The sequence below is a fragment of the Spodoptera frugiperda genome, chromosome 25 (assembly GCF_023101765.2).
Source record: "Spodoptera frugiperda isolate SF20-4 chromosome 25, AGI-APGP_CSIRO_Sfru_2.0, whole genome shotgun sequence".
NCBI classification, from domain to species: domain Eukaryota; kingdom Metazoa; phylum Arthropoda; class Insecta; order Lepidoptera; family Noctuidae; genus Spodoptera; species Spodoptera frugiperda.
In genome coordinates this window covers 10,090,973-10,105,465 of record NC_064236.1, presented here as the reverse complement: position 1 = coordinate 10,105,465, position 14,493 = coordinate 10,090,973, and the positions used below count along the sequence as shown (strand labels likewise).

The 14,493-nt window shown below is 34.3% G+C and overlaps 1 protein-coding gene across 1 annotated transcript; it reads right to left on the bottom strand.

Annotated features, from left to right (window-relative positions):
* Positions 1-728: 728 nt before the first annotated feature.
* LOC118267516 (uncharacterized) lies at positions 729-14,472 on the bottom strand. The gene is made up of 9 exons (XM_035581600.2): positions 14,193-14,472; positions 12,973-13,524; positions 9,903-10,917; positions 8,953-9,701; positions 8,604-8,864; positions 8,103-8,356; positions 7,870-7,990; positions 7,464-7,761; positions 729-6,009 (listed from the first exon to the last, which is right to left on the bottom strand). Exons 2-8 carry the CDS (start codon positions 13,489-13,491, stop codon positions 7,465-7,467), a joined length of 3,216 nt encoding a protein of 1,071 aa, XP_035437493.2. The 5' UTR covers positions 13,492-13,524; positions 14,193-14,472; the 3' UTR covers positions 729-6,009; position 7,464.
* Between the last annotated feature and the right edge of the window lie 21 nt (positions 14,473-14,493).

The window sequence follows — 14,493 nt, the reverse complement described above, 5'->3', positions numbered from 1 at the left end:
TGAGCCTTAAAACATCTAAACGGACCCGGTTTATTTAAATTGTCTGCCAGCGTCAGCGCGCGTTGAAATAATAATAATTGGTAGAATAATTATTATAGCTGCTATAACTAAAAGTGCTCAAATTCCTTTTAGATCTTGATTACTATATTAAGCTATAGCTAGAGGGAATTAAAGTGGTTTATATGCTATTACAAGCTATTTTGGTAACTTATTTCTGATATCCAATATTTGAAACTTACCTGTCATCATAATTATCAGCCTCAATTCTTCCACAGCTGAACATAGACCTCCTCCAGTGACTTACACTAACAGATCCGCAATTACAACCGACCTGCATCTTGCAACTTTCTGCCACTTTAATTACTATAAAGACAAGTCCATTCCATTCAAGGTAGTCTTTAAACTGCTTAAATTTTTGTACCTCTATCCTGCTAGATAGCTAGACTAAAGGAATGCTAGTTTTGCTAAGATTCAGTTGGACACTGTTCTTCAGTTTGCTGTTGAATACCGCTCCCGAGGACGACTCTGATGCAGTAGCAACTTTACGAAGCAAAATATTTTATAGCCTAGCGTCGTGGCTATTGTCGTAGCTAGGACATTTATATTAATCTAACCACATTCGCCCTTTTCTGTTGTAGGTCAGACACAGCTTTTTTATGTTTTTGTGACAAAATCATGAATCAAACAACACCATACGTTTACTTTATATTAAAAAAATGAAACATCGATAATGGTAAGGTATCTTTATTACAAATACTTAATGATACCTGTTATTTACAAGATAACAAAATTATACAAAACTTTTGGATCGTATTCGTTTAAGTATTATGAAATCAATCAGGTTCCACTACTCGCAATCACTCAAGTTCGAAACACATAGGTCGAAAAGAAAACACAATAGCAGAAAATAAATCTTTAAGTTATTATTTTACTCTCAATTTAACTAAAAGCTAGTTTAACAACCTAAGTTTAAATAATAAATATTTACCACGCACCTCCGGTACTATTACAATCATATATAATCTTCATTCATTAGGAATGCCCCATCCTAAACACAAACATTCATCAACATAGCCCAATTAAAAAGAAATTTAGGCTTTGTATAATATATATTAATTATTACGCTATGTGTCTAAACTTATTTGTATTAACACAGCAGCTATTGCTATTCAAATGATAATGATATAATCACAATAATAATTAGATTTACAATTAGCTGATCATTTGCTAGTGTAGTGTGCCTGAAATATTTTCCGGGCGTGATGAAATTTTACAGTTTTGTAGATTCTGGCGTGCTATTTCCAATTTCCAACCAAAGTCTACATAAGTGTAAATTTTCAACAATCCTGGTAAACTTTCCAGGCATCTCCAACCAATATTTCCAACCAAATGATTAGACTAAATAATGCGACTTATGGCCGAAATTGATAACCTATCTCAACCCGAAATCTATAGATTAGGATCGATTTTTGACAGAAACTGCATATTACTGTCCAAAATCTTCCTGAATCTACAGATTTTAGATTGAGATAAGTTATTCAATTCAGTTATAAAATATGCATAATCAAAGTTTATTTCAATAATGGCAAAGTTCTATAAAAACAACTGTAATTTTTATAAGATATTCATTACAATTGGAAGTCGTACGGGTAACGTAAAAGGTTTTGGATAGCTATTATCTAAAACATTTTAAATGGATCGGAATTAATATTAATTACATTTGCCAGTTAAATATATCAGGAACGTACCCATATGGTAGTTTTAAAACTGGCTCTTGATATCGTATGGCTCCTTCGATTTTAAGCATCATTAGTTTGTCTATGGCTATTCCACGTTGGCGAATATTAAATATTATTTATTATATAGGTAGTTCAATTAAAATCATAATACTTCAATGAAATTCACTCGCTATTGCATGAAAATCTTTGCCAATGTAGATTCACCATATAGTTTAAAAACTATATATTATATATTTGAAATTGTGTTATTAAGGTACATAATAATATAATTTGTAAAACATGTGTCACATGGTAAATATAAATAATGAAATGTCATAATCATTACAAAAAAAAAAATGACAAAAACAATTCATTCAAATTTCAAATCAGTCAGTTTATATGAAGATTTCAGTACACCATTAGTACGAGTTTGCTTCACGTTTAACGAAATCGAAACGAGAACGCGGTCGGCGCTCTGATTGGCCGGCTTAAATGAACCAACCAATGAGAGCGCCAAACGCACTATCGCTTCGATCACGTTAAACATATAAAACCAACTCGTACTAAGCCCTCAGTAAAATATTATCAGACGGTAGCGCTGTATCAATATTTATTGATACTGGAAACTAGACTTTAATTAATGTCATTTGCATTAGTGATAACAGAATACCTATTTTTGGAAAAAGAGGAAATTTAAAAAAACATATTTGTAATTAAACAAAAAACCCGTCTAATCATATTTATGAAATATTGAAACATTTACTAAGAATATTTTATATTGCAACGCGATTGCAGATAATATCAATATTCGTCAAACAGTAGCATATATTATCCTCCTATCAATATTGGACCTAACCACATAATGTAACAAAGCGACGGGCTTCGCAACTACTGCTGGCTCTGCACTCAAGCATGAAGTCGTGCCGCGATCCGCGCTTGAACTGTGTACCTCTCTACTAGCAAAAATTCAGTCATTTTCGCGTCGACGACGACATGATTTCTGTTGCAATTTAATCCACTTTTTTGTTGAAAATCTACTTCAATCATTTATGTTCTGTGGTCAAAAATAAAGAACGGTACTTTGAAATTCGATTTTTCGAAGTAGGTCTGCCTAACGCTACTACGAAAAACTAAGTGGGGATGCATTCACGTTCACGTACCGCAAACCTTTTGTCGCGAGCCAAAAAACCGACACTGGTCGCAGACGGCGCTAGGTGGGACGAGGACTGAACAACATCTACATTAATTGTGATTCACTGTTGTCGCGTACTATTGCGGGTTCACGCCGTAAGTGTAGAGCCGGCTTATAATACTAGCCCAGGTAACATTCTACGAAATATAGATATCTATTGCACCAAACTAAACTCTTGGTAAATATAATGATTGTTTAGTAAGCTATATATTTAAGTATTAATATCTTTATGTAAATAAAACATCTCAATATTTATAAGATCTATGAAAAACAACACAAGTTGTTTTTAATATATCGTAACTATATGCAGCATAGGCAATCTTCCTATTTTAATCACATTTATTCTCTTAATTACCTTACTGTGCGCCAATTCAATAGAGTCGTGTTGATGGTTCCTAACAGTCGTGATAAAAGTTGTATGAACTATTATGCCACAGTACTAATCAGAGATAACACGTAAGACGGCATCGGACACCGATAATTACGTGGAGGCGGGACACATGCCATCTCGTTTGCATATTTTCTAATTACTAAACTCCGCAAAATGTGATATGAAACTTACTATGTGTATTACTATTACTACTATCATATCTGATTAAAAATTTAATTTACCCTGAAACATATATTTTGGTCGAAATGCTTGCAAAATATGTGAACTAGTAAAACCGAGCCAAAAATTACACGTTCTGTTACTTATATCGCAACTTTGATGTAATTTTTACCGGCGCTACGTTTGATCCTTTGTCGGCACTCTTAAAGTCTGTTTACTTCTGACAATCTCATAATAAATATACACACCTATTTCAGTTTTTAATTTATTAAATTCCCCTATTTCCTAACCGGACGTTGTGATACAGGCCCTTAATAATATTTTAATTAATTATCATTTAACTTAGTCTTCGTCAACTTAGCTCTATAATCATTTGTTTGGTTCAATTACCAATAACGTAACTTTGCAAAGACAGAAAACTCAACATTCTGTAAAACACATACTATATCTTCGTATGCGCCAAGAACGGCGGGGTAGCCTAACGCTGAGCAGAGCCCGGCCCCTACACCTATTTCCGGACTAGAAATTGTAGGTCGCAAAATTTCAATAAATAACTATAATAAAAACTTAACGTAGAAAATTCTAGTTTTCAGGATTTACTGGCAATATTGGCAATTATTATTTAGATGTAAACTTTCTCTTTACAAATAATTTGAGAAATAGGGCTCTGCTCGAAACACAATATTGTACTCATTGGCATAGAATTGTAAATTGGAGAATATTATGAACAGCATTATGAATGAAATCTGAAAAATTTACATTTTCGAATAAAACTGTAAGATGTTTGCTTAATTTTCTGATAAAAACGCAATTTAATATCAGAAGCCCATAGACTTAGACTTGACTCAAAAGATATACTTTCAACCACACACTTTACAGTAAGTGCTGTATGTGATTTTTATCAACAACAAAAATAATTTCTCAAATCGGTCTATAACTGCCGGAGATATGGATTAACATACATAAAAAAAATACGGTTGACTTGAGAACCTCCTCCTTTTTTTGAAGTCGGTTAAAAATAGAAGTCGATAGGCTTGGCATATAGTCTGACTTTGCATGTTTTTATTTTATTTGATAAAATATGTACCTGTGTCGAAGTTGGTCCCTTATTTTGGAATGAAAATTCCATGTCTATGGATAGGAGATTAACGTAAAATATATTGTTCTGTAAAGAAGTGTGGAAATAACTAAATACATAATTGTTTATTAGATTCTCGTCAGCTTTGATCTTTGTTTTTTACTGTTTTACAACTTTGTAAATTTCATTTAAAACGCTGTTCATTCCTGTCAACTTTCACATATTATACGCAAATGAAATCAATAGGACGCAAATCAATCTCAATTTCTATGTAACGTACCTATTTAACTTCGCAATCTTTAAATCTGGTAATTGAATGACATAAAGCTAGCCGATCATTGCTTTTAATTGTATAGGGTAATTATACGTGTTTGTAAAACCAATGACTTTCAGACTTGCAGTTAAAACATTCCACTTCTCTCAAATACTATTATTCTATAACCCTACAGTCATTCTCCCACTCAACCTAGGCTTGACAAAATCTACTTACAAAGTATGTAGACTATCAGTTTATAAATTATATTTGTTACAGTCGGTAAACTTAGTAGAGCTCGTATAACGTACAAACCTCTCAGTTCGTATAGCGTTTGATATCAACCACGTCTTGTGGATTGACAACATATCAATTTAAATACGTCTCTAGACTCTTGTTATGTTTTTCATACAAAAAAATTACAAGCAAAATTAATTTTCAATGTCAATTTCTTCATAATAAACATAAACACTAATTTTCTCTCATACCGGATGGTAAGAGCGTTTTCTAATAAAACTTTTTACGTTTACCTGCCAGTTTTTAGATACGTGCGGCCTTTGATTTGCCATGATCTGCTAAGATCATTCTGTGACCTTCCCACACTTCAACTACTGCATAAATCAAATACAAGTTCTAATTTCCACCTTACCCCTCACGGCATAGCATTATAATACCTTACATAAAATTACAATATAATCTAAGATTCGCTGAGGTATATTTAGCATTTACGTGAGTTATCTCTCTGCGTAACCGGTGTACATTCCTCACAATCCATATTATTAAAATTACGTTAAATGTTACCAAAATTTACAACATCAAAAATTACAAACAACCACCGTACATAATTACTTGTATAAAACCAAATTGAAAGTCTACATCCCGTAATCGAATTTATGATATAAATAATATATCACTGGCTTTTAAAGCCAAGGCAGTGTAAGATACTCTTTTAGAAGTCTAAATACCTACATTGCCACAACAAGGTGAAGTATTATATTTAAAATCGTTCGAAACTAGCCATTTAATTACCATACGTAATATTTTTATGTCTAAATCTAGGTAGCGTTTTATAAAGCTTTATTGGCTAAGTTGGAATGTACACTGGTACTAAGTGTCCCACCACGCCCGGCGATGGGCTCTGCCCTCCGTAACATCGTGGCTCGAAGGCACCGGCAAGCTCGTAGCCCGAAGATACGGCGACCTCTGCCACCTTCACTTCTGTAACAAGTGTCACCTTCCATATAGTACGGACTTCCATAAACAAACAACACATTAAGACAAACCGGTTTTCCAATTGTGTTACTCAATTTGAAATGAAATGGGAATAATTTCGCATGACCATATAGACCTATTTGCGCAGCTAGGTTCGCTAACAGCGTTCAAATATTATGAAGTACAAAATAGGAATGCCATTGTACCTAAGTAAAATTATAGTAATGGACAAAGATCCAGCAGTAAAATATTCATAACATTTCTTTTTAATCAAAACATCTTTATGTATTTATGAATATGTTTGTTGTATTCGCTCATTACTATTAAATAGCTAACTGCTAGAAATAGCAAGATGCAAGCTTAGAAAAGATTTTTCGAATATAAACACGTACAATAAGGTCAGGGAAATTTAGTGCCGCAGAAGCATATTCTTGATCGAAACTAATAGATTTAATCAATGTTTCTTGAATGTATTCTGTTTCTAGAATTAGTAAATAAACTAATAATGGAAGAAAAATAATACACAATCATACAATAGCGAGCTTAATTCACTTTTTCAGTTGCCACAAATTACTTTTTCTGAATTGTAGGTGGTTTGCAAAGAAATATACAGACACGGAACAACACAAAGAATTGTACCAACCGGGAATCGGACCCTGCGCCAACTTCCTGCGTCTGGTGATATAATATTATTTAACGTAAAACAATACCACGATAATATACTAAATTGCTTTGGTTCGCTTATTTATGACTTCATATGATCGCAAAGCAATTACATGGCATGTTTACTTCGCGCGGTCGATGGCAATTGTCGGATTTATTTGGGATTACGAAACAATGCATAGTAAGGTAAAAAAATAATAGAACACAAATAAAGTCGCAATATGCAAAAGTAAGCTATAGCAAGTGTATGAATGGAGAATTCGTAAATATGTAATTATTGAGTATACAATACAAAAATGAGAATTTCGACAGAGCGTAATAAATTAGTGTTAATGTCGACGCGTAGCGTTAAGGTGTGGGAGAGTAAGGCCTTCGCCAATAACCAGCTGTGACTTTCACTCGCATACCGCACAAGTTTTATTTGTAGCTTCAGCAATCATCATCTAATTCTAGGATTATGGCACACAGTAACGGCACGGCGTTTTTGCTTTGGAAATATATCATACGATAGAAGATTTAATGTTCAAATTGAAATGCCAAGATAATAGCTGGGTTCAACTAATCGTGATTTCTAATCCCCAAAAAAGCCGGCAACGCACTTTTGACGCGTTTAGTATTTTGGCCGTCCATAGGCGGCCCTGATTGCTTACCATCAAGGAATACGTCTGCCATTGGCTTATATATAATAGTTCACTATTTTGTTTATCTGCTGCTTACAATATAAAGATAAGATAATAAGCAAAAATAAAAAGCAAATCTATACAGATGAATATAATGACGAATGTATAAATTATTACCTTAATCATCATCTTCAGCCGCTCCCTTCACTGGCTGCGGTATTATAGTAATCTCATCATTAATTTTTAATGGCTTCAAAAGAGTATCACTATTATTAGTCTTTGCAGGCACAGAACTCTTGCTTTTGTCCATGACTCGTTTGGCCACAACACTGTGGGCCGAATACACATGATTCTCAAACTGTTTGTACATTCCAAATGTAGCTGTGCATACGGTACATTTGTACGATAGATGAGCTGGTTTCAACGTCAGGTTGTGGTCTCGCGCCACGTGATTCAGTAACTTCCATTGATATACCTAGAACATTTATATTTGCATTTAGACCAAAATATCACCAGCGAAATTAAAAATATTAATGTTTTCTTATTAATAAAAAAAAGTTATATATGATAGCGCTTTCCTTACCCTGCCACATACGGGACACCTGCCCGCATCTTTTCCTTTATTGGCGGCCTCTTGCATTGAACTCGTGACGAGGCCGTGGGAACCCAGTAAATGTCGCTCGAGACCTTGATCCGTGAAAAACCTGTAATAGTCGGCAATCAAGTATTTAGTTATTTAATATCTGTGTTAATAAATGTCAATTGTTCAAAGGAAATACATATCAGGTTGTAGTTCTATGAAAAGTATTTTTGTACCTAAATTGACATTTTTGGCAGTTAAGTGGTGGTCTGTTGTAGATCATCTTAGGATGTATCTTGACTTTGTGTATCCACTGCATGTGATTCCGTAACTGTTCAAGGTCCTTTATATAACCATCACAAATCTCACAAATAACGAAAGTACTCTTCGAGTTGATGGCAGGAGGTGGGAGCTGCACAGGTGGTGGTTGTCTTGGTAAAGGTGTAATGGAAATCGATGGCTGATGCACTGACTTCTGCTTAGTATTATTCTGAAACAACAACAACTATATTAGTTGTAACAGTAAAATTATATGTTTATATTTACTAGAGGTTATCTAGTGGTAGAAATTATGCAAAATAAAATAACATTTTGGAATACAATGTTTTTTAAACCATCGTTTGGCACTATCATGTCGCTATCATTGAATAACACATAAGCCACTTTTTATAGTAAACTATAAATGTACCAAATTTTATACAGGTTATATAGATACACTAGTAAAAACTTGTACTTACTGCAGCAGGATAATTTGAGGACATAAGGACGGGTGCGTTGTGCCTGACCATCACACCGCCGCGCAAGATGGGCACGCCATGGACAGGCATGGCACGTGGCGGCACGGACATGGGGGTCCGGCCCCGTGGCCTGTATGAGGAACTTAGACCTGGCATTGCATTAGACATGTTAGAAGACTGTCGCCCCTGACTGTTATGCATATTACTTCGATTGAATGTGCTTTGATAAGAACCCATCATATTATTCCGGGATCTCGTTATCTGTAAATTAATTAGAATAGATATTAAGTCATATTCTTCAGAATTTACTTGAAAAAAAAATATTTAAACAACTGAATTGTGGTCATACCTTTGGTATCTTAGCAGGAGGTTCCCATTCAAGCGGTGGAGCCAAATTAGTTTCAGGTTTGAATTTCTTGGCACACGGTATTAGATGACGTGCCAATTTTCCCTTGCCGTTGTCCTCAAAAGGACAGTTAGCGCACTGGTGGTACGCGGGTGCTCTCTCCAACTTTCCTCTAACATTATGCTCAGCTTCCATATGATACAAAATATCATGAGGACTTCGTATTTCGAATGGACAAAAGTTACATTTGTAAACATTATTCTTCATATGAGGAGTCTCCAAGTGATGGGCCATTGCCAACTTAGATTCTGTCTTAAAACTACAAAATTCGCATTTATTTTGTGTAAAGGAATAAGGCGCATTATTTTCTTTGCTGAATTCAATATTCTTTATTAAAGAAGCAATAGACGATTCAGTGTTTTTAGTGTTATGTCCGGTCTTCTTCTCACGATTTAATTTTCGTGTCTGTTGTTTTAATAAATCACTTTGTACATATTCCTGAACAAGACCTAAGCCAATATTAATAAAAAACTTTCCAAGGGAGCAGTCGAAATAATTATCAGTTTTGTTTGAGCACACCTTATCTACAGTTAAATCTGCAACATCTTTTATCTCTTCAATAGAATCAACTTTATCTTTAATAATAATAGTCTTATTTTCTTCATCACTCATTAGGATTTCATCCTCTGAGTCTGTGAATGTGTCACCATCCCAAGAAGCATCGTCTTCTTCGCCGCCTCTCTTCCGTTTCTCTAAAATAGAATACATTCATTTTAGTATAATACATATCCCTACATAAAATAAAAGTGCAAATATTAAAAAGATACTTATAACAAGTTTAAGACTAGCACCTCTTATGAAAGTTTAATAGCATGTTAAATAAATAATGGAATTCAAACTTATTTTACTAATCCACTTTTAGTTACATAATGTATTTTTTTAAAGCAACATACCTTTTTTCCTCTTCTTCTTGTCATCAACTTCTTTAGCTTGTTCAGACTGTGCCGATGAACTTTTAGGATCAGAATCTTCCGAAGCACCCTCATCACCATTTTCTTTTTTATCTTGTTTCTGTTTTGTATCCTTACTTTGTTTTTCTTTTTCTTCTTTGGCTTTCTGGTCATCCAACTCCTTACCCAACAGGTCTACAAATTCTCTGAAGGGCTTTACAGAAGGCTTTTCATAAACATAGGGCACAATAAATGAAGGTGCTTCAACTACAAACATATCATCTGTTAAAGACGGTAGTATAGAAGTCTGTGCAGGTTGGGATGAACTCTGTGCTGCCACACTCGACTTGCTACTAACGGGTGTCACTGTTGTCCCACGGGCAACAATGCTTTGATATAAACTTTGTGCACTTAAACTAGAACTTATTGGCAACCCAGTAGGTTTAGGTGGTGCTGAAGTTTTTTCAGAATGTGAGGCATTAGTGTCTATGATAACAACAGTTGGTTCCTTCTTCTGATTATTATTTTGATTTAATTTCATCTGCCTGGCTGCCATTTCAACTAAAGCCTTAGTATCATTAATAACAATCGGCTTATTTTTGCGGTGTATGGTTTCTGGTGCAACTTCATCTAAGTCAGACATATGTCCACCATTTTCGACTTCGTCGTTATATTTTTTACGCTTAATAGCTCTACTACTACGGCGCAGTTGTACTTTGTTATCACTATTAGGTTTTTCTTCTTCCACAAGACAGTCATCATTATCACTTTCAATTTCTTGAACTTCTGGACTTGGTGAACCATGTGAGTTTCCATTTTGACTGGGAGAATCTTCATTTGCTAATACTATTACATTATTCTTATTTTTTATTTTAATTACACCCCCTTCTGGGTAATCATCTATTCTTTCTGGTTCACTATCAGAATTAATACTTACTGTGTCTTCTGCCCTAGTTTCGCAATCATATATTTCATCATCTGAAGAGTCAACTTCTGAGTCGAGCATAGTATCAGAATTCTGAAAATAAATAACAATTTAATTTATTATTTTAACATTGAATAACTACTATTTTAGGAGGTCGATGTAAATATGGATTTTTTACGCCTATAAGGAATTAAACCGGAACGTCAGTAACCCGCACCTATGTCGGTCGATCTTGAGAAAGCCCCCACGAATGACGCCGCGTGCATTCTCCCCGCGTGGCGCCCGCGTTTTGTATAGACCCGCAATTTCAGACCCTATGTCCGAACAAGGGTAACTTGTCGCCTGACCACTACCAGCCCGAGTCATATTGAAATTTGCAATAAATAAGTTTCAATTTGTCTAATTTAAAATTAGACAAATTGAAGCCACTTGCAAAGATATTTTACAAATTTTATAACACATGGGTACATATTTATGTAATATGAATGCTCTAGTTATAAGAATTACTGCGGCGCAAAGCTTTTCATCGAAGATAACAAAGTGCCGTCAGGCAGTGGCCAAATACGACGTGTACCCATGACAGATATTATTACGCAGATTTGTAAACAACGACGACGTTTCGTTGTTATACTATACAGTTATGTTAGTAATAAAGATCCCACCAAAAACTTCCGAGCACACAGATGGCTCTAATCCTATCCAAAGGTTTTGAAATAGAGGCCTGAAAATGCGTTGAAATGGTTCCAGGAAAATGGTTCAAGGAACGGTAGGGAGGTACGACAGTGTTTGCTTCGCTGTCGACTTTGTAAATTGATTTATACTCCAAACAACAACAATTCATACTTCATAATAAGACAACTAGGTCTCCCTTGGTTTTTCAAAATTATTTGGAAATAAAACTTGTCGGTCGCCTAAAGGATAGCTTTATTGTTCATAATGACCGCGAAAATTGTTGTTGACAAAGCGTACGCTTTTTAATCGATGCTAGTGTTAGACACAATCAATACCGAAAGCAGTAGAGGGGGCGAAACTGTCCTGAGTGCCCTTCACTACAGAACATTTTTCGATTTTGTTGGTTTCATTGTTTTCATAACAAAATTGAGACAATCCCAGTAAGTTACGAAAGTACGAGTGTTAGGACTCGCAACTTCCTATAAAATATAATTTAGTAATACCATAGCAACAAAAAACGGTAAATAAATCAATCGTTCATCATCAATAAATTTTCACTTCTAGCAGTAGAAAATTAACTTATTAATATCATAATTATATATTCTTTAGGCTAAACTAAAAGGTATCAGATAGAACAACTAAATGTGTGATCGTGAATATTTAATGATAATTGGAACGCGTAGGTATACTTATCATTTGCAACGATAGTCGATTCGATATTTAGTCTCAGTATGACACAGATATCGGGTTTAAGAAACTTTATTCTCATAAGAATACAACAATACACTTACAGATATTGGTATAAAAAAAGATTGCCTAAATAGTTAATATATTATTATATTAAATCCCGTGAAATAGCTATATAGCTATATATATATATATATATAGCTATTTCACGGGATTTAATAGGATTTCGAAAGACATGAGAACAAATCTTTAGTCAAAACAAATGTATTTTAAATTTGTTTACAAAAAAAAAATACGACTTTTGACCTCTTTAGTACTAATAATAAAATACGTAATACACGCGTAATTACGTTCAATCTGACATATTAAGAAACTACATAAACATTACGATAATGTTACTCTGGAGACAAAAGACATCTTGCACTATTTTCGCCAATTATGTTATTAGTCTGGCATTATGAAGCTTGCCTATTGCAATATGGCTGATACTGGCACAATGGGCTATCGTCGTAATCTCCCTGATTACGATAATTTTACCTATCCTACAATAAGTTGTCCAATATGCGGACCAAATAGATGACCTCAAGTTTTTTTTTAATGGGCCCATCTCACAAACTTTCTTGAGACAAATTATTATTATTCTGAATTGAACTCTTTGTAAAACAGTTTGTCTCAAAGGTCTTTTGAGTAAAGAAAAACACTTTTAGTATTAACTAAAAGTGGAAAATTTTCAAGGATTAGATGAATATAATTAAATATAATTTTTGATTCATAATAAAAATAACTTACCTCTTCTGGAGTAATTTCAGTAATGCGTGTGATGCTAGTGGTGTTTTTACCCATAGCTCTTGCTGCTTCAGCTTCTTTATTTTTTTGTATCATTAGTTTACGCAGCAAATCATCATTAACATCAGATTTGACATGGCAGCCTGTCAATGAGTCTGGGTATGATTCATTACTGTTGCCACAATTACTATCCATAAAAATTATATTATCGTTATCAATTTCACCATCCTGATCTGCCAGATCATGCACATCTGTGGCCAATTCGAGTTCAACATCTTGACTTTCACTGCAATTACTATTGTCAATCTCTATATCTTCTTCGGTACTGTTAGCTGTACCTCCTTGGCTGCTTTCACTGTCTAAGTGATTACTGTCCTCAGTATGATTGCTATTTTCACAGACATTGCTTGCATTATCACAGCCTTCAGATGCAGGTTCCTTGTTATTTTGTAAATTGTCTGAAGGGTTCGAGACAGAGGTGTCTATCGGATTTTCCATAGTACAATTTATTATGCCATTCATAGTGATATGAATCTACATTCCATGTGAGTAAACCTGTCAAAGCAAAACAACATAATTAGTGTGGTTGTTTGTTTTTATTGGGGGTTGAGTTTCAAAACATAATGTTACCTAAACAATTTGTAAAAAGTTGCTAATAGAAATCAATATAGTGGAGATGATGAATGATCATGACAGAGATGTCTCTCAAATCTCAGCATCTTATTTTGTAATGTAGTGAGAGGCGCCCCTCCTACCCGCCCTTCCCCTCCCCCCTCTGGCAAGGTGCTAGCTATCAAAATGGCGTCGTTCCATAGTATAGCTGTCTAAAGCTACGTGTACATAATGCACAACGAATGTAAAGGTCACATAGTAAAATCACTGAAAGGATTGATAATAACCATCGATTTTCTTAGATCTACATAACAGTTTAGATGTATAAACAACACCCTACGACTTGTCAAAGGAAAAACTCAAAACTTTCGCTCTATATACCATTTAGAATACTATTTAATGGAATGAATCATGATAATTTACAAAAATGTATGATCCCGTAACTAGAAAAATATTTCTTATAAATTTTATAAAAGTTATCCATACAATAAGTAGCGTTTTAGGGTAAACAACTGAAGCCGGCATTCAAAGCAGCTCTAAAATATCAACAAACGCTAAAATTTAGGTATCAGAGTGTTATGTAGGTAAAGGAAATATTTTTAATACCATACCTACTCCAGTCTGCAATGCGCTGTCGGTGAACCTTTTCTGGTACTCGGCCACTACTTGGTTATTTCAATGGTGGAACCCAGAACAAATTTATATACTTTTAATGTACACTATACACTTATTATGAATTGAAACCAAACTCAAAACGTAAACAAACTTAGGAATAAACAGACACCAACAATTTTGAGTACATAATTATTTTAGACATTTATAAAATTACAAATTAGGCATTAGTAAATGATCCCTTGCCACCATACTAATGCAATATGGCGGCCACTAGTCAGTCACGTGACTACTGATTTT